This window comes from Akebia trifoliata, chromosome 11, assembly GCF_017979445.1.
Source record: "Akebia trifoliata isolate Shusen 1 chromosome 11, ASM1797944v1, whole genome shotgun sequence".
NCBI lineage: Eukaryota > Viridiplantae > Streptophyta > Magnoliopsida > Ranunculales > Lardizabalaceae > Akebia > Akebia trifoliata.
Window position 1 is genome coordinate 38,803,553 of NC_141385.1, and position 20,655 is coordinate 38,824,207.

The 20,655-nt window shown below is 32.5% G+C and overlaps 1 protein-coding gene across 1 annotated transcript; it reads right to left on the bottom strand.

The window, feature by feature from the left end:
* Positions 1 to 16,707: 16,707 nt before the first annotated feature.
* On the bottom strand, positions 16,708 to 18,814 carry LOC147391567 (transcription factor MYB41-like). Its single transcript, XM_086458694.1, has 4 exons — positions 18,754 to 18,814; positions 18,393 to 18,660; positions 17,017 to 17,769; positions 16,708 to 16,888 (listed from the first exon to the last, which is right to left on the bottom strand). Exons 2-4 carry the CDS (start codon positions 18,656 to 18,658, stop codon positions 16,852 to 16,854), a joined length of 1,056 nt encoding a protein of 351 aa, XP_086314820.1. The 5' UTR covers positions 18,659 to 18,660; positions 18,754 to 18,814; the 3' UTR covers positions 16,708 to 16,851.
* Between the last annotated feature and the right edge of the window lie 1,841 nt (positions 18,815 to 20,655).

The following is a 20,655-nucleotide window of genomic DNA, read 5'->3' on the forward strand; positions in this document are numbered from 1 at the left end:
AGTTGTGGGAAGTACTACTTTCAGCATGTTGGAATGTATTGGATTAGTCCCATAAGTCAGTGTTTGGTTTAGTAATACCTTTGTGTGAGTGGTAGTACCAAAGATGTGTGATCAAAACCCCACCTTCCCTTGTTCATTAAAAATGTATCATATGGAGGAAAAAAGTGTTGTTTTTAAGAGAGTGAAGAATCTGACCAACTCTATGGCGTAGAAGGCCAAGATAACTCTATGTATTTGTTGGTCATTCATCAATCTCTATATTTATGGTATCCATTTTTATGATTTTTTCTCTAGGTGTGTAAAAATCATATATGGGTTGTGCTGGTCCTATTGATTTTTTTTGTTGTCTGATATGTAGAAGAAGTAGCCAAATATATTGGAAAAAAGAAATAGGTTCTTGGTGAATCAAAGGGAAAAGTCACTTAAGATAGGGAAGCTTTTTGGTGGAATGATGATGTTCTAAAGGCTGTCAAGTCCAAAAGAAGGGTAAGGTGAAGGACTAGAGGAGGTGAGAAAATTGTTTAACAATGGAATCGATTGAGGAAAACTTCAAAAAGGTGTTAAAATGCTAAAAAAGGGAGGCAAAAAGAGGGGTGAAGCAAAGGACTAGAGGAGGTGAGAAAGAATTAACAAAAGAATAGATTGAGGAAAACTTCAGAATGTATAAAAATGCTAAAAAGGTACACAAAAGAGGGGTAGAGTGAAGGAGGACTGGAGAAGAGTAGAAACTTAAGACCATGTTGTATGCATTATACCTCTAAAAGATCAAATTAGATGTGCACGAGGGGAAATGAATTATTTCCTTCTGGTGACAGAAGGAAGATTATTGAGGAAATGTGAATGAATTATTTTCCATTGTTTTTTTTTTTTTTTTGGTGGTAAAGTGTGTGCGGGGGATCAAAACTCTACCTTCACCTGCTTACCTATAAAAAAAAGAAAATGTTATTAAGTGAATCTACTTAGGAAGCGTTGAAGCCCAACTGCTTTTACTGGCCTTAGAACCTGATGGTAATCCAATTGAGATATGGAAATTCATATGAAAATCACAAGGTTAAATCACCTAGTTCAATTATGTTTTGACGTCATAAAAATGGAAGAACGGAGAAAATGTATTGTGGAACTATCGACATTGTGAAACTATCGAAGAGTGATTTCTAAATGAATTTTTCAATCATTTTCAACAAATATTTTTCTTGATCCAAAAATAACAATTTAGCGTTTCTATTTTTAGAAATCGTTATAAAAGTACATAGGTGGCTTTACCCATATTTGTAATTTCAAATTTGATAATTTTTGTAGATTTTAACATATTAAGAAAATTTGATGCTAACAATATATCATCTATATAAAGAGATAAAATAACAAATTTCATCCAGATTTTTTCAGATATATACACAGCGATCTAAGGGACTGACTAAATATCCTATATTTTGGGAAATTTCAAATAGCATTGCCTAGAGAATTGTTTGAGTTCATGCAAGGACTTTTTTAATTTATAGACTTTCTTCTCATTTCCTTTTACCTAAAAACCTTCGAGTTGGTCCATGTAGATATATATTTTTTTAAATTCTCCATTGACAAAAAATGTTTCGACATCTAACTGATGTAATTCTATACTAGGCAAGCTACTATAACCATGAGAATCCTTATAGATATTAATTTCGTTATTGGCGAATATGTATCTACAAAGTCTACACTGGATTGTTGAGTATCATCCACTTTTATTTTTTTTTTTTGAAGATCCACTTAAAACCAATGACTTTCTTGTTGGTAGGTAGATCTATAAGTCCCTAAACTTTGTTCTTTTCTATTGAATTCAATTCATCTTTCATTACTTCAAGTCATTGATTTGAATCATTTAGATTCATTTCCTCTTTCAAATTCTTTGGATTATTTTATAATCCTAATACATTTTCATCTACTTGAAAAGCGTAATTGTGTTTAAATATTAATGATGGTTCCTTGGTCTTTTATTTCTCCCACTATTATTTTGATTATATTAGAATTTGAATATAAGGTTTCAACATTTCTCCCACTATTCTTAACTTGAGAATCGAAAATATCTATAGATCATTTGAGATTGACTCTTGTTCATCCAAGAGTTGTATTTGATCTAATTGAGTAATAAGATCAGTAGGTTTTAAGAAAATAACATCTTTGCTTTCTATTAATCCTTTATTTTTATAGAATAATCTATAACCACTTCCATTTTCAGCATATCCTATAAATTTGCATTCCCAAGTTTTAGGACTTATTATCAGGTTTCAAACCTGTTTAATATTCATATAGAGTTAGTGACTTTTACTTTGGTTTTACTCTGTTAATGATGTAGGCTATTTTGGAGATAGCTTCTCCTCAAAAATGTAAAGGCAAATTAGCATGAGCCATCATTGATCTGGTTATATCTACCAAAGTATGATTATGCCTTTTTGATACTTCATTCTGCCGTGGTGTATATGACATTGTATACAAATATTTTATGCCACTTTTCGTGCAGAAATTATCAAAAGCTTTAATATCACCACCTCTATCACTATTCAAAGTTTTAATTTTTCTATCTACTTGAAGTTCAATTTCAATTTTGAATTCCTTGAACTTTTCAATTGTTTCAGACTTGTGTCTTAACATATATATATATATATATATATATATATGAATGACCGTATCTTTAATGGTCATCAGTAAATGTAATGAGATATTCCATTTTTCTATGAGATTTTACTCTTAGAGGTCCACAAATATCGGAATGAATAATATCAAGTAAATCCTTCGGTTTCCAATGCTTTGTAAATGATTTTCTAGTCATTTTACCTCCAATGCATGATTCACAATTCTAAAAATCTATTGGATTAAGATTGGGTATAAACCTATATTACTCATACGGTGCATTTTATCTTTTATTGATGTATCCTAGTCTTACGTGCTAAAGATAATAATTATTCAAATTATTATTAGAGATAAAAGAGTAATCTAAAGTACCAATTTTATTAATATTTCAATTAAATACAAATTGTCCAATAACTTTCACCTAATAATTTGGACATCAATTTTCTTCATAATTACACCACCCGACATAAAATGTACAGAGAAACCTTTCTTATCGAGCACAACTGAAATAAGATTTCTACTAATATTGGGTGCAAACAACACATCAATGAAAGTAGTTTTCTCCAACAATATTTATTTTATATGTGCCTTTGCCCAACACATCACAATATGTTTTATTACCCATAAAAATGTGATGTTCCCCCAATTAGGGGCAGATTTAGAGTGGGGGCACTTGCCCCATAAGAATTTTCAAACCTTCTTTGGAGTAATGAACTATTGCTCTCCCAATTTGTTTTACACTCTTTGTGGGGGCACTTTTAGTAGATGCCTATTTTCTACAAAATTGACAGGTTAAATCCAAAATACGAAAGGAGAACTCCTTGGGGATTTTAAAGCAAATTTGTCAAAAAAAAACAACAAAATTGTTGGAATGAAATTTTGTTCTGGCCGTGGGTTACCCTTGGCCAGGTCAAAATTTTGTTCTAACCGTGGGTTACCTTTGGACAGGCCAAAAACTTTGTGTTGGCTTTGGGTTATTACCTAAAAACTTGGCAAAATTTTCTCTAGTCGTGGGTTACCTTTGGCAGGTAAAATTTTCCCTAGATCGTAGGTAAGTTACGAATCATAACTTTTTGCGAATTTAAAACTTGAAAATTGATATTTTAGACATAAAACTCACGATTTTGCTAACAAGTCTTGCGACTCTCTTATCTTAAATCGAACATGGAACCTACCAACTATTTGAGAATGATATAACGATATTAGGGAATGATCAAATGCCTCGGGCCCTAGTTTTCTCAACTTGAACCGATATTTTACTAATGAAAATCTCAAAGTTCGGTGGATTCAATCTATGTCTACGGATGAAAGGGTAGATGGGTTGGTGAGAACATGCTAGGATTTGTTTTATTCTTGTATGATGTAGAGGTGAAGTGGGTTTTAATTGAAGCTATGATCGAGTGTTGAATGGATTCATACGTGTTTCAATTCGAAGAATATGAGCTCACACCAATTATCGAGGAGTTCGAGAAAATCTTCAGGTTAATACTTCTCTAACAAGATAGTCATTTTGCCCCTTTGACCTAGCTATTGGAATGAGGTAGTCTAATTTCTTGGAATTTGTCGTCCTCAAGTAGAGAAGTTAGATGAGAATTCTATTTTGGTTTGGTTATAAAAATCTTTTATCTTTGGACACATTTTCGGGTGTTGTTAAATCGGATATCCGATTAAGGAACTTTGATGGTGATGAACCAAATCTGGTTATTTTGGGAAGATAACCTAGTGGATCTCTCATTGGTAAGTATAATCATTTAAGTTCACAAAGGTAGCCGGCTAGCTCCAATGATTTTAGCTGTGAGCTTTAACAGCTTATGCTGCTTAGAGAAGTTGCTTTTTCTCTAGATGTGCACTCTTTTACAGGTAAAAATAAAAATACATTTATTTTATTTTTCATAAGATTTTATTTTTCTAAATTTTTATGGAATTTTGGTTTAAAAATTTTGTGTTAATTATTATTTGATTACGTCCTTATTCGGATCCAGCTTTGGCTTTACAATCATCTCTCCTCTGTTGAGGCGATTGAGCGTCATTTCTTTTATAACACCTATTTAGTCTCCTTGATGTCGACGAGAGAGTATCCCCTCTTTGGAGTTGGGAAGGATAATTAGTATGCTTATCTTCAGTCTATCGATGAAAGCATGATTAGATGGGTAGATTCTTTCCAACATTCTACTCAACCATCTCTATCTTTTAGTAACTCTCGTTTCTTAGTCTTGATTGGTTTGTCAAGGTCTAGTCATTATTTCTTGTTTAGAGTCCTCTGTCAGTATGGTCATATTCAGGGACTCCATTGCCCTGAGGACTTTTGTGACTTGATCGGAGATTTTGACTCTTTAAACGTCTGTTTGCGAGATCAGCTTTATAGGCTTTAAAAGAATGTGGAGATCTTATCTTTGCTTATCAGGATTTTGTTCGCTACCAATCCTGGCTTAGAGATTTGATAGGTGGTTGTCTTGTTCTTATTCCTGGTCCACGCCTTGGTTTATGTGTTTTTTGCATCCACGACTGTTGTTTTGATAAAAATTCTAGATTTTTTCTCATTAGCCAAAAATATAAAATTTGATATTTTAAATTTTTTTTGGATTTTTAAATTTGTAAAATAAACTAAAAGAGGACAAGTAAATTATTTTTAGTTTGCAAAGTTATTCGAGTCAGGCAAAGTTAGGACATAGGTAAGTTAAGCCTGAACATCTTGTAGTCATCGAAGTAAATGGTCAATCAGATAATATGAACTCATTTGCAGCTTCTCTTTGATCCTTTAGACTCATCTCTTAAGTCAAATAGGTTCGTATTTGGGTTAAGGTGAATGGTTTATGTAGAGAAATGCGATTGGATTGGTTGATGGTATCCGAAAAAACTCTTAGCAGGTTTTATTTATTTATTTGATTTATTATTCCAATATGACCTTTTGTGCTTGTTAAACTTTCCACCAAGTCTTATTTTCTATCCCTTTTTGCACATCAATGCCCTTTTTTGAGTTTTCATCATATCGATAGTTTTTTCTCTTGCCACAAATGATATTTTTATTTACAACACCCTTTTAGGTTTTCATTATGCCCTTTCAGACTGTTCTATGTTCTATATTTTATTAACATTACAAAATAAAGTGGATACAAAGACTGAAACTCATACAAAATCCCAATGACTAATGGTTTGGCTATTCAAGTTGAGTTAGTAGATCAGAAACTTTACAACTACTATTTTGATTATTCGATCTTACTTCTATTCTTATTTAGTTGTATTTGCTTTTGAATATCCTATCTGATCTCCCCTCTCGCGTCTTCCAGCGACTCTTGTGACTTGGGATTCGAGATAAGATATAAGACAAATGCTTCTTTATTGCTCCTAATTACTTCCTTCTATTGTTAACGTCATCTGCATTATGTCATCACCAACTAGTTGACTTTATGATTTTACTTTTGACCCTTTACCTGATCAGAAAGGACTTCTATTTGGGTTTTAATGTAAGTTATGGCTAAGGGTTTAAAAGAAAAGAATATAAAAAGAAACTCAAAATAGGTGTTACTAGGTATGAAGAGTGTGTGTGGGAGGGGTGCCCTTATTGGTTTCTTAAAACTACTATTTTGTTAGAACTCTCAATTCTATTATTCACTCGACTTTCTCTTAGTCTTTGAAATGCGAGTTGAGCTCAAAATTGAAAATTCTGGCTTTCGTGTATATATATATATATATATATATATATATATATATATTATATATAGTTGTTGTTTAGTTTATCTTCATATGCGTTGGGAATTCACTGAAATTTTTTCTTTTCCTTTTTTTTCGCCTTTTCTTTTATTGAAAAATCAAGTTATTCCCCCAAATTACCTCAGTGTATTCTCTAGCTTGCTCCAGTTCTGGGTGGTTAAAAAAACAATCAGGCTCAAGGGGATTTGCCTAAGGGATATTTTAGTAAAAAGATAGGATAGGAAAAATGGTCTATCTTCTTTTTAAGAATCGGGTCTTAAGCGTAATATTTCTTAATTGTGTCAGCATTTAATGGCGTAGGAAATACTTCACCATATATCTCTGTGAGGATTAGTGTACTTCCTAACATTACTTACTTGCCTACAAAGGGACCTTCGTAGTTCGACTTGAACTTACCTCTTGGATTTTCTTGAATTGGGAAGATCTTCTTCAGAACCAAATTACTTGGTTGAAAATCTCTCAGTCTAACCTTCTTGTTGTAAGCTCGTGCAATTTGCATATGATACAACTGTTCGTGACATACTACAACGAGTTTTTTCTCTTCAGTAAAGTTCAACTGGTCATACTGTGTTCTAATCCATTCAACCTTTTCCAACTCGACTTCCATAAGGACTCTGAGAGAATAAATTTCTACCTAAACTAGAAAGATTGCCTCCATGCCATAGACAAGTGAGTATGGCGTTGCCCCAATGGAGGTTTTGATCGAGGGCTATAAGCATAAAAATGAAGGGCAATATTTTATGCCAATCCTTGTAAGTAATATCATTTTCTAAATAATATGCTTGATATTCTTATTAGCTACTTCCACTATTCTGCCCATTTTCGATATATAAGCTACTGATCTAAGATGCTTTATCTGAAACTCTTCACAAAGCTTCTTCATGTCTTTGTTCTTCATGTTGAGAGCATTATCTAACACAATGACGTTGGGTAGGCCATATCTGCAAATGATATTCCACTTCAAGAATCTAATAACTTGCCATTTCGTAACGTTTACGTAAGACATGATTTCCATCCACTTAGTAAAGTAGTCGATAGCACCCAAGATGAATTTGTGATTATTTGATATTTTAAAATTGATTGGACTAATGACGTCCATGCCCCAGAATAAGAAAGGCTATGGTGATGTCATATTGCAGAATTCATTTGGTGGTGCATCGATCTTATTGGCATATATCTGACATAAATGACATTTCTTGACAAGTTGGAAACAGTCGCTCTCTATTGTAGATCAGTAATAATGCATCTTCATTATTTTTCTCGCTATCATGGTATTTATATTTTTGCGTCTTCTGCCTCAATTGGCAAACAGTAAGCTGGCTTATCTTGAATCGCTATCTCCAAGGGATCAATAGTTGTTTCTTTAGTGACTCTGATCATAGAGCTCAAGGTTGTGAGTGCGTCTGCAAACTAGTTCTTAGCCCTTGACATATAATTAAAAGTTATTCAAGAGAAATTAACACTTAACTCTTTGATATACTCATGGTATGATACTAGTCTTTATTCTCGTGTCTATCATTCCCTGATAGTTTGGTAGACAACTAGACTGGAGTCTCCAAGTACATCGATCTCATCAACTTCTATCTTTATTGCTGCCTTGAGACCCACTATGCATGCCTCATACTCTGCTTGATTGTTTGTACAATGGAATCGTAGCATGACTATTATGCGTACGTGCGATGTATTAGGCTTTACTAAAACAACCCCGATTCCGTTACCTTTTTGATTGACTGCATCATCAAAATACAATTTCCAACCTGGTTCGCCTCCATCTTCTTCTATTTATGTGAAAAGAATGGCTTCATATGAAAAGTTAGCCTTCAATAGTTCGTAATCTAGAAGAAGGTGTTATGCTAAATGATCTTGAATGGCATGTCCCTTGATTGCCTTCTGTGTGACATACTCAATATCAAATTCTGATAGTAGTAGTCACCACTTAGTAGTACGACCAGTAAGTGGAGGCTTCTTAAATAAGTACTTTAATGGATCTATCCTAATAATAAGTTGTACTTTATAGCTTAGAAAATAATTGCCTAATCTTTTAGACACCCAAACTAGGGCACAACATGTCTTCTCAAGCGAAGAATATTTTACCTTATAATCTGTAAATTTTTTGCTGAGATAATATATTGCTATTTTTTTGTGACCAGTCTTGTCATACTGCCCTAGTACATATCGCATAGATGTTTTAAGTACTGATAGATACATTAATAGAGGTCTCCTTGGGGTAGGGGGAACTAAGATTGAAGGATTCAACATATACTTCTTGATTTTGTCGAATGCCTCCTAGCAGTCATTATTCCATTTTAAATATTTATTCTTTCTTAGAAGTTTGAAGACAAATTCACAGATTGGCGTGAGCTGTGCGATAAACCTGGTGACGTATTGAATATTTTCCAAGAAACTTCTTATTTCTGCTTTTGTTTTTGGCTCTGGCATTTCAATGAATATTTTTTTACTTTAGTTAGATTTACTTCAATTCCTTGTCGACTTATGATAAAGCCTAGTAACTTCTCTGAAGTTCCCCTAAATATGCATTTTAAAGGATATAGCCTCAAACTGAACTTTTTAGGCGGTCAAAGATTTTGCGTAGGTTGACAAGGTGGTCCTTATCTAAATCAAACTTAGCAATCATATCATCCACATAAACCTCCATCTCTTTATGAATCATATCATGAAAGAGAGTGATCATGACTTGTTGATAGCTTGTTTTGGAGGCATTATTCTCTAGTGTTATTAAGCCATTATGAAAGAAAATACGAAAATCTCTATCTAGGAATTTAAATTTGTGTAGAAAGCAAAGCACATCTAATCTAGGAATTTAAAATTTGTAAAGAAAATTAAAGAAGTCAAGAACAATTACTCTAATGCTCTTAAGAGTTTATTGAGGACTTGTAGTGGGAGATTACCTCTTGGGGGTTTTACTTTCTACCCCATAATCTAAAGTTAAATAAGACTAAGATCTACATTGCTAAAAGTTAGAAAAACTTAAAAGTAAACTTGCTTGAATGTAAAAAAGAAAAGTAGATAGAAAAGAGAGGTTTAAAAGGAAATTACATAGAAGAATAGAAAAATTACAACTATATCCCATATTGGTCTTTTCTTCTTGGTTAGGACTTCTTAAGTGTTTGAAAAAGGATTTAGACAAAGTTTTAGTAGGCTAGAGGGTTTTGAGGAGAGAAAATGACAGAATTTTAGATAACTTGAGCTCTTTTTTTATTTGTCTTGAATGTGAGTCCTATATATAGCATTTTGGGAGATCCTTGGGGGAAAAGTTGTCTTGATTCCTAGAGTTCCTACTATTCTCAATAAAATCTCAATGAAAGACACCAAATACCATCATCAAAAAGTCCTTGGTTGTCTTTTATAATTCTATGAGTCTAAGCAATCATGATGATCAAATGATAAGATTGTAAAAGACAACTTCTAGAGAATTCTCAAGGAAGGTTAAAAAGGTTTAAAGGCTTTGACTTTGGGTCAAACAAGAAGGAATTAGGCTAGATGACATGTAAATATTGATTTAAAATTTTCATATTAAGGTCATTTAGCCTAGTTAGCTTTCTAGCAACTTATGGTTAAGAGTGTCCCTACTTATAAATTCTAGAGAATTTTATAGGTTGGGTAAAATTATCAAAACCTCTTGAATTTGGTCTAATTACATTGAATCTTTTGAGATTGAGGATAAATTTGAGGGGTATAAAAGTAAACTACCTTATGTGGATCTAATAAGATGTGGTTAGGGTAGTAATTATACTCATGTGGGGACCAATACTTAACCAAGGGTCTTTGTTAGAAGAATATGGAAATTACATGAAGACCAAAGCAGTTGGACTATTAGAGAGTTAAAGAAATGGTAAAAGAGTAAAAAGGAGAGGTTTCTTGGGGGAAAAGTCATTAAGGAGAAGGTTTAAAATGTAATTTTTTAAGAAAATTCAAGCACACATGGGCTTGTAACTACCTAATAGAATTGGCCTTAGTTTAGCCAAGGCCTGAACAAAATTATGCCTAGTTGTGAATGACCCCTATGCTAGGCAAAAAGTTCTCATAACCATGGGTCACCCTTGGCCAGGAAAAAAGATTACCCTTATCGTAAGTGAAGTATGGTCAAGCTAAAAAATGGTCTGGCCATGTGTCACCCACGACCAGGCTTAAAATCTAGACTTGAAATGGCCCCTTGGGCCTTGTAGCTACTTGAAAATTGGGGTTTTAAGCCCCCTTGAAATACACCTTGGGTCAAGCCCATTCTTGGAAGGTTTTTGGTATTCTCGGACTTGGTCTAGGGAAAAATAGAGTGTTTACATGACAAATTTTATATTAAATAATAAATTAGAAAGAAAATAGCAAACTTATAGATTTTCGTTATTTCTTTCGAAGAAGTTTGGCCTAATTTTTTTTAAATGCTTGCAATGCAATTGCAAACTTGGTCGTACTTTTGGAATATGTCGTCAAAAAATTGCCTCGATTCCCTACTTTTAACTCTCTTTCACAATCACAATGGATGTCCTCTCGACAGTCTTTGTGAAGAACTAATCTCGATCAAGGATCTATCCGAAATGCTAAATTCAATTTCCTAAATTCTAGAATGCTAGTTGTAATACCCTAGATTTTTATTCTTCGAATAAATATACTAACTTAGATAAATATCAAAGGTTTGAATTTCATAACAAGTGCAAAAATTCCGGTATTCTAATCTGTCTGGAATTTTATATTTGTAGAAAAATTGAAAAGTCGAAGGAGTTGGTTCCACAAAATCAAAATTCATTTTATTTGATGATCCAAATAATAACAAATTTGAATCAACACTAAAATTTGGAGAATTGTCCAGATTTCTAAGCACAAAGAAAAAATGAAGGAAGAGACGAAGAGATCTTCTACTTTCCTTCAATCGAAATCAACTTTGCTTTAATACCATTGCTGGAGTTTCGATCTTGTAACAGCGTGAGATGTGGTCATTAGACTCGAGAATCTCACAAGAATTTGCCAATAATAGAGTACATGATCCTAATGGATCATCTCAAATTTATTAGTATTGGAGGGGTTCCAACGATTTTCAATAACTATAAATGATCGGGTGCCATTAGCATTAATGGGTGTCTCCCAATGAACCAAACCATTGCATCTCCGTAGCCTCAAAACCGAAACCTTACAGCACTTGTGACTGTTCGTGTAAAAACCGCAATGGGGTCTCTCCCTTGAAACAATTATTTGAATAAGTTATAATTACTTGGGAGTTATCGCATAAGTAGTGATAACATAATAAGTTACTCCCAATCAATACTTGTCTTACTTCTTTAAATCTCCATGTGTGAAAACCATCTCATGTTTTGAGTTATACCATCACCGTGGATAAAATTTTTTTACAATTTTATGTTCACATTTTGGTAAATAGTTCTAGAACTATGTTAGGTTAGGGATAGATGTACTCCTTAGAAACTAAAAACTAGAAACAAATGTTCTAGAAAGAAAATGTCTTTCACGAAAACAAGAAATGGTTGCACTGAGATTCTTTGTTTTTAAACCAATTTAAACGGTTTGACACGTCCAAGATGAGGTGACTTGGACTAATTAACTCTCTATCGAGTGGGATAGAGACCATAATATATATATTTCTTAGAAATAAGAAACAAATCTTCTAGAATACATGTTTTTGATCAAAACAAGTAATTGTTGCATTGAAATTCTTTGTTTTAAGTGACACGACAAATTGAAGAATTTCTACCTCAATTTATTTATTTTAATTTTAATTTTGATTTAAATTCATGTTTAAATACTCTTTTACCTTAATTTCGATCATTGATTTATGTTCTAAGTACAGTCAACATAAGTTGCATTATATTTTATATAATTCAAATGACGCAATGGTAAGGAGCTTTTAGGTTAGAATCTCAACATATCCGGCAGAGGTAGGTAGGTTAGTTGTTTTAATTTTTAGGTTAATATGATACCTACTAAATATCTTGGAGTCTCTTATTGAACAAGGTTAGCTTGTAAGGTGCCACAAGTCATTAGTTGAAAATACACACTTTTACTGATTTCAACTTAACCTCTTTCTCAAGGTAGCAAGAACAACATTAAAACAAATCTTTATTTGAGACTAATAGTATTAATGGCAAAATCATTGCAATCACAAGCACAATATGATGATCCTCCTCGTGATGCACATTTTTGTAGCACTATATATACATTTTATATAAAATGTTTTAAGTGGGGATTTTTTTCAAGAATCGTGATAATCTGATTCTCTTATTTGTATGCTCCCTTCATAGAACCGTGGATCCTTTGCTTTGAAGTACACAAGAACAAAGATTTATGGTTCTATGAACTGCTAGGTCAGAGAGTACAAAACAAAGCATCAGATTAGCAAGATTCTTTTTTCAAAGATTCTGTAAATAGTTTACATAATTATTGATTAGTGCTTTATTCGCAAATTATGCATTTATTATTTAAAATTAGGAAATGAACATGCACTATCCACATCCTGCTAGGGTAAATACAATTCAAAATTGTGGATTGCCTCTTTATGTTTTATTACTTATTAAGAGAATTATAAAAGATAAAAAATATCATTTTCATTTAAAGAAATTTTTTAAAAATTAAAATCTGATTTATCTGTGGGTTCTATAAAATGATAAAAGACAAAGTATTATATTATTGTAAATAAATTATTTTTGATGCAATAATCCAAGAGTATTTCTATAATTTAAAAATTAATATGGTTTTGAGTTAATAATTAATACTCAAACCTTCTCTAGTTAATTGTAATGAAGGTGATTATAGGGTTGCGGGTTGCAATTTTCCTAATGTTTAACCAAAATGACTCTAATTATATTAAGTTTAAATGTAAATTTGGAGACATTTGTGAATTCAAATTTTGGTGGTAAACCACTTCTACTTCGCTGTCACTCAATATAATGATAAAGATGATGTTTAAACTATCACATAATATTCATTTTTACATTTGTTTGATGATTTCGTAAAATTATTTGTATTATTCATAAATAATTATTAAAGGATTACATTTTTTTTTAATTATCATCATCAAACTATATCCAAAAACTTGGGGTAGACTGAATTGAATCATGTTCCTCTATTCCATTCTATTTAAAACTAATAGAGTACCATATATTCCTTTGTTGTAGGAATGTATTTTTTTTATTCCTTTAATTCTTTGAATGTACTACCCAAAATTAACTCAGTATCTTTTCTTGTAATGTATATTGTACGTATGGGAGCTGATCCTCTGTAGCAATTTTTTTATTATTATTGATAAACTGAGGTGAAAGGGCTTCTTGTAGAAAGTTTTCCTTGTAGCACTTTATCCACAATGCAGAAACTAACACAGTATGACAAAATAAAGCCACAACCATTTAGTGTTCGGATCTTAGATTTGATTTAATAATTTTTTTCTCTTCATGATCCATCACTTCTAAAATGGATGGTCACTGAACCTAGGGTCGGAGCTAGTAAGGAGTTGGTGGGGTAATTGTCCCCACAAAATTTTGAGACACCCCTATATTTTCAATTAATTACATGCCCCATTTGCCCACCTCTCCAATTTTTGTTGATGACATTGCCTCTTGACCGGGCTGTTTCATATACTGATTGGAAATGACCTAAATGTCGTTTTCTTCAATTTCTAATAAAAAACCTCTGAATTTCTCTCAAAATCATTTATCTTCAAGTTCTTCAACTATACAACTAACCATTTTGCCCCCACTACAAATTTTCAGCGGTATATTTTTTTATTTTAATTGACATGGCATTCATCTAACCATCAAAAATCGCTACAGGGAGTTACAGGAAAAACTCGCTACAGAGGATCCGCCCCCATGTATGTATTGTTGGGAAAGTGAGATTAGTGATCCATAATTAATAGGTGAAGTTGGATTTTGATATTAATTTGGTCAGGGTCTGAAATTGCTAAGTATGCTTTCTTTTATGCTAACAAATGTTTCATCGTTAGAGAGAGAGAGAGAGAGAGAGAGAGAGAGAGAGAGAGAGAGAGGAGACGTTTAAGACTTGGATTGGTAGGTTGGCAATATGGATTCTGCAACGGTCAATAGCTTGTATACAAAGGAAGTAGTCTCACCTAATAAGTAACAAATAATCTGACTTTCATCTAAAGGCAGATATAACAACAACAACATAATAACAACAATAATACTTATTGAAGTCCACCTTTCTTTATTGCTTATTCATTAATTCTTTTTTGGTTAATCATTAATTCATGTTACACTACAATACCCCAAGAGAGAGACAGGGAGAAAGAGATGCTCTTGGTTTTCTAACTGTCCACGTCAGAGATGTTTGACATGCTTTGTCTCTTCTCAAGAGTCAAACCCAATTACTCTTAAACTCTTCTAATTCACCAAATTCGAAAGGAAGGTCCTTTTCATATTGCTATTTCGTGTTCCAAACTTCTGACAACTAACTTGTTTTATATTACTAGACAGTTTATCATGTTTTAGCTAACTTCACCTTGCTTTCCTTTGTTATAAGCTTATATAATTGACCAAAAGAGAAAATCTAAAGTACCCCAAAGGAAAATGTGGTCCACATGCAACGTTGCTGTGCCCACCATTCAATGGGTATCTGATCTACGAGATCTCACTATACATGTCAAAAGCTTAATTAAATAAATAAAGTCAAATCCCCCACTTGCATGTTTTTTCTCTTTTTAATAAGAATGTGAAGATCAGATCATCATGAAAATGTGGAAGATCAGGTGGTTATGATCCTATCAAATAAAGTTTAAAAAAAAAAAAAAAAAACACTAGTGAATGAAAAAAAAGAGGAAAAATGTTATGTACAACGGCTTACGAAGATTGTACTTAAGTTTGGATATCATGTAGAAATTAACTAAAAATATATTATAACATTTTTTTATGCCTATTCGTCAAGGTTCGATGATAGTAATGTTGAGTCTTGACGCTATAGCTATAATACATTCATTCTTGAGGTTTGATACTGGGTAAATTTTATCAATTATATTTTATAAAATTTTCCTAAATCATTGAGTTTTTTACTATAATTTTTTCATTTGCATAACTTAAAATATATCAAAGATTGATAAGAATATATATGTAAATGAATTTAAATGAAAGAAAGAGAGGAACAGTGGTAGCATGTGGAGAAATGTTCCAATAGATTATGAGAATGGACAGATCTAAAAGGTGCACCATATTTCCTCAAAGCTAGAGCCTCGTTAGTAAATTCCAATGGTTATTTTGCAGGATTTGATAGAAAGAATAGGGAGATCTCTCTCTATTTCAATGGTATAAAAGATTAGAAGGGAGGAAATTACAATTTATAACAATATTCATTAAGGATTTACTAAAGAAATTGTAAGTGGGGGCATTTCTGTCCAAAAACACGGGTTACTTTAACAAATGGCCTTATTTTGAGTATTAAAAAAAAGTGGCCCTTTTTACCATTGTCATAAACCTATGAAATTTTTATGCTAAATGTCCTTAATCATTTGATCACAACTTTTTTAACCATTATTAAATATTTTCTATTTTCTTGAAATATTTTCTTGCCTAGTTCAATGAGAAGAAAATGAATAAATGTTTGTTTCTTTTAATCATTTAACCTCAAAGGTTGAGTGTGATCTGTTTTTGGGAGAAAAATGATGGGTTGTGAAGTAAATAAAAGTTTTACCCAAAACATCGAAAAGGTTGAACGTGATGGACTTCTTGAGAAAAAAAAACAAGAAGCTATTAAAGAAAGTCAAATCCCTCACTTGCATGTTTTTTCTCATTTTCATAAGAATGTGAAGATCAGATCTTCATGAAAATGTGGAAGATCAGATGGTTATGATCCTAACAAAGAAAGTTAAAAAAAAAAGAAAAAGAAAACACTAGTGAATGAAAAAAAGAGGAAAAATGTTCTGTACAACGGCTTACGGCTTAAGAGATTGTACGTAAGCTCAGATATCATCTAGAAATTAAACTTGATTATGATTTTGGATGGGATTACATTATGCTTTCCGCGTTAATATAAATTCAAAAGAGTACACCAATATAGACACAGTAAATTAATTAATCTAATTATAATCTAATCTATGTTATGATCCTATTAATTAATGCTAATTTAATTATGTTATAAGATAAATAATCAGATTCACTGTGAAAATGATAGAGTGAGTCTCGTACCCCTTATTTCAATGCACCCAATTATCTCATACCCCTTATTTCAATGCACCCAATTTATCTATATCTTCCACAACTTATCTCTATCAAATGGGAACCAAAGAATGGTGGGTCCTGTACCACTCCTACCTTAGTCTCGTACTATCTTGTACCCATTGACACATTGAAAATCAAAGGAGAAAAATGGTATTTAATGTAACAAATGTATATTAAGATAAGTTTACATGACTTGGAGGCCTTTTGTACATGGAAACTTATTTTTATAGCCGCTCAACAAAATATAAATCTCTGCAATAATACAAATTCATAAATGAACAGCAATTAATGTTTACATAGGTTCTTTAAATCTTGGTATATATATATATAAAATCCAAAGCCTGTATTACTGTGGGATTTGCCATGAAGGGTTTGTTGTCTGGCTGCAAAACAATATATAAATATATAGTGAGTTCATCTAAAAGAACAGAAGCTAATTATCAATATTTTAAAACTAGAATCTATGGGTAGATCTACATAAAAATAAATTATTCTAAGAAGAAATACTTACTCAAGAATATCTCTCCAATAACAGTCACTGGCTTCATTACCCATATTAAGTTCTCCCCAACCTTCCAAGGCCGTTGAGGTGGATGAGTGGATGGGGACATCAGTTGGGTTGACCTTGCTTTCTGTTTGATTAACAGTAGAGCAGTCTGGAGAGGCTGAAACCAGTGCAGGAATCCTGTCTGCTGTGGCAATATCATATGAGCCACTCAAGTAATTGTTTTCTAATTTTTTAATCACATTTGAGCTAGGCTGTCCATCAAAACCAAAACATAAATCACCGAAGGCCTGATAATCATGGTTTGGGTGTAGGGCTCCTTGATTGGGAAAACCCGAAGACGCCTGAGTTGCATCAGGAACAAGACCAATTGGATTATTGACAAGTCCTTCAAATTGGGCGTTTGACCTAAGAAGATAATCTTGAATGGGGTTTGATGCCACGGGATTGATTGCTTCCATATTTGGAGGTGAAGTACTACTTATGACTTGAAGTATATTATGAAGTAATTGGATTTTAGCTAGTTGTGCAGCATCGGCTTGGAGCCTGAGGGCATTGTCCAAAGGGTTCATCAAATTGCTTGCGTTTGCCATAGCCAGCAAATTAGGTAGATTTGCGAGGATGTTGAGATCAGTTCTTGGTCTGTGGGTTATTGGGTCAATACCCATTTGTAGGAGCTTCTTCTTCAAATGTGTGTTCCAATGGTTCTTGATCTCATTATCCGTCCTCCCTGGAAGATGGGTAGCAATTTGAGACCACCTGCAAGATTACAAAATGATTAGAAGTTTCATCCATATGAATACTACTCTTTTCCAAGCATTCCAAGCACGCTTAACTGCAAAGTTCTATGTAGAAAATTTAATTATCAACTTTTACAGTTATGTTTATTTTTTATTTTTTGAAACCTCAGAGTATTAGATAGGATGAATGAATAGTAATAAAGTGTACATTGATAGTCAAATCATATTTTCATTATCTGATACTCTATTAATTAGGGATATTTACGAAAAAGTGATAAACTTTTGATGAATTTATGATTCCAGCTCACTCTCCATTCTAATTACCAAAACTTGAATGGTAACGAATTCAGAGGTTTTAAAGTGAATATTTCCAAGGTTTAATTATTTCCCCTCAAATTCATTAAGATAAAAGATTGATATGAGTTTGAAAAAATTTGAAACCTTGAAATCAGTTACAGATGAAGAAATACACAAGACCCGTTATCCATGTCGGCGACATGAATCCTATTTTGCCATTCAACTTTATCTCGAGCAACTTGTATAAATAAACATCCTTCACGAGGGTGATACACTTACTACATATATAGTTTCAAGTTTGCAACATTTAAAGTTAATATAAAGCAAAGATACGTAGGAAATTACTTATTTCCAAGAACTGAATGGAGGCTGATGATATGTTGCTCTTCTTCGTTGGAGAATTTCCCTCTCTTGATATCGGGCCTCAAATAATTAGTCCATCTCAACCTGCAACTCTTCCCACATCTGTTCAATCCTGAAAACTTGGGGAGTGATCTCCAGCTTCCGTGCCCGTGTCTCTGTATATAATTGATGAGCTTCTGATCTTCTTCGGGCGTCCATGGGCCCTTCTTTAATCCATTTTCATCTTGAGAAGGAGACCTCCCCATCATCCCTGCAAAATGGGAAAAAAGGAAATTTTTTTACAGATAATTTGATAGTAAAACTGTATTTCTCTTGATATTGGAGTTGAAGATAACAAACTAACCAGAGATTAGATAGTCAGGTTGGCGGAAAAGATAGTATTGGTGAGGGAAAATCCGAGAGAGTAATACTATGTTTTATAGTATGTGTTGATGTTTGGAAATAACTAGACTTGGTGTATGGGAGAAGCATTGTCCCATGTCACCAATATGTCCTTTTCATCTATTTTCAATATTATATTGCCTTCTTTCCATAAATACCCTTATCATTCAAGCTTATTTAAAAAAAAATTTGCATGAAAAGCATGTTTGCAATCCTTACTATATGAGTCCCGATGGATGCAACAGTCTTGGTAAACAGTTGGGTACGCAGCTGACGTGTGGAAAGAGCACAGCACCATTGTTTTTATCAGAATACACTAGAAAAAGATTAGTGATTTGTGCTTTTGCCATGTCAACCGCATACTAAGACCACGCGCATTCATCATTATTCTAAATATATATGTATGGAATGACGATGTAGGAGATCAATCCGAGAAAAAGCTTCTCCAAAATAATTGAGAAGGTATGAGAGTAGAGGAAAGGGTCAAAGGGCGATAGGCCTTAGGGAGTCAGAATTTATCTTATATGATTTAAAATTTTTAGATTGGACTGAATTTTTGTGAGGATGATCTCCATACCATTGAGAATTTAGTTCATTCTGAACTTTCTAATCCCATAAAAAATAATTTACAAATTAACAGTAAAAAATCGACAGTCCACAATTCTAAACCACTTTTGATGGTGTTAGAAGTTTCAAAATAGAATGATTTTTTGTGAGGATGATTTTCTCATCATAGAGACCATTTTCACAAAAGCCAGCTCATTCCAAAACTTCTAATCCATATAAAACAAATGCGTTGACTACCTAATATAGGTTGCCAAACAGAACTTATCTATATGATATCAAGATATTTATTTATTTTGTGAAAGCCAAAAACTAAAATGTAAGGGATTAGAGATTTGGAGCAAAAGAATTGGATTGTTCCAAACATATTAAGGATTATAGAATAATGATGTATTTGAAGGTGCCACTTGGCTATGTTGGTGAAAGCTTGAGGAGAGTTGATCCCATGACCTAGGTTCAAATCCTATTGAACCCACCTTCACATCCGTTACCAACAACCCCTTGCTTGTCTAGTAAAAAAGAAAAAAACAGAAAGAAAAATAATAATGATGTATTTGACGAATCAAATACTATGATTTAATAACAAACCACTGATTAGTTGACAATTTTGTGAAAGATTATTAAAATATCAAATAATAGATTCATCGGAAAAAAATGCAGATTGTAATCTTTATGACTATCTTTTTAATTAGTTTATTAGGGGAGTGCAAATAGGTCTTTCTCATTTTAGGTTAACTTTAGGGTGTGCCTTAAGTTGTTGTAAATTCTTCGTTTTAATATAATTGCATAGTGGAAGAAAAAGATATATCTATATCATAGTTTTGAAACTTGAAAACTTGATGTGACTTGACTTAGGTGTCTATTGAGTCGAGTCAATTTGAGAACTTATGAGTCAACTCAGACAAGTCAAATAAAAATATGAATTTTACTAAAACATAGTTTGTAATATTTTAAAATTATAAACATTTATTTTTTATCCTTCACAATAACTATTATGTATAAAAAAAATAACTCGATCAAGTTTTTAAGCCAACACATTATATTATGATCTGACTCAGCTAAGTTGATAGATCGACGTAATAATTTTCTCAGTTGACTTCCTGAGTTGGGTCTATTGAGTTTGTGTGTCGAGTAAAGTAAACCAAATTTCCAATCGGACAACTTTAAAAACTAGGATATACATCATTATAATGAAATAAAGCCAAATATTTTAGATGGAAATTCAATTAAAATTGTGAAAAAATATAAAATAAATATATTTTTATCTTTTAAAATTCTCTTAACAAAGTAATAAAATATG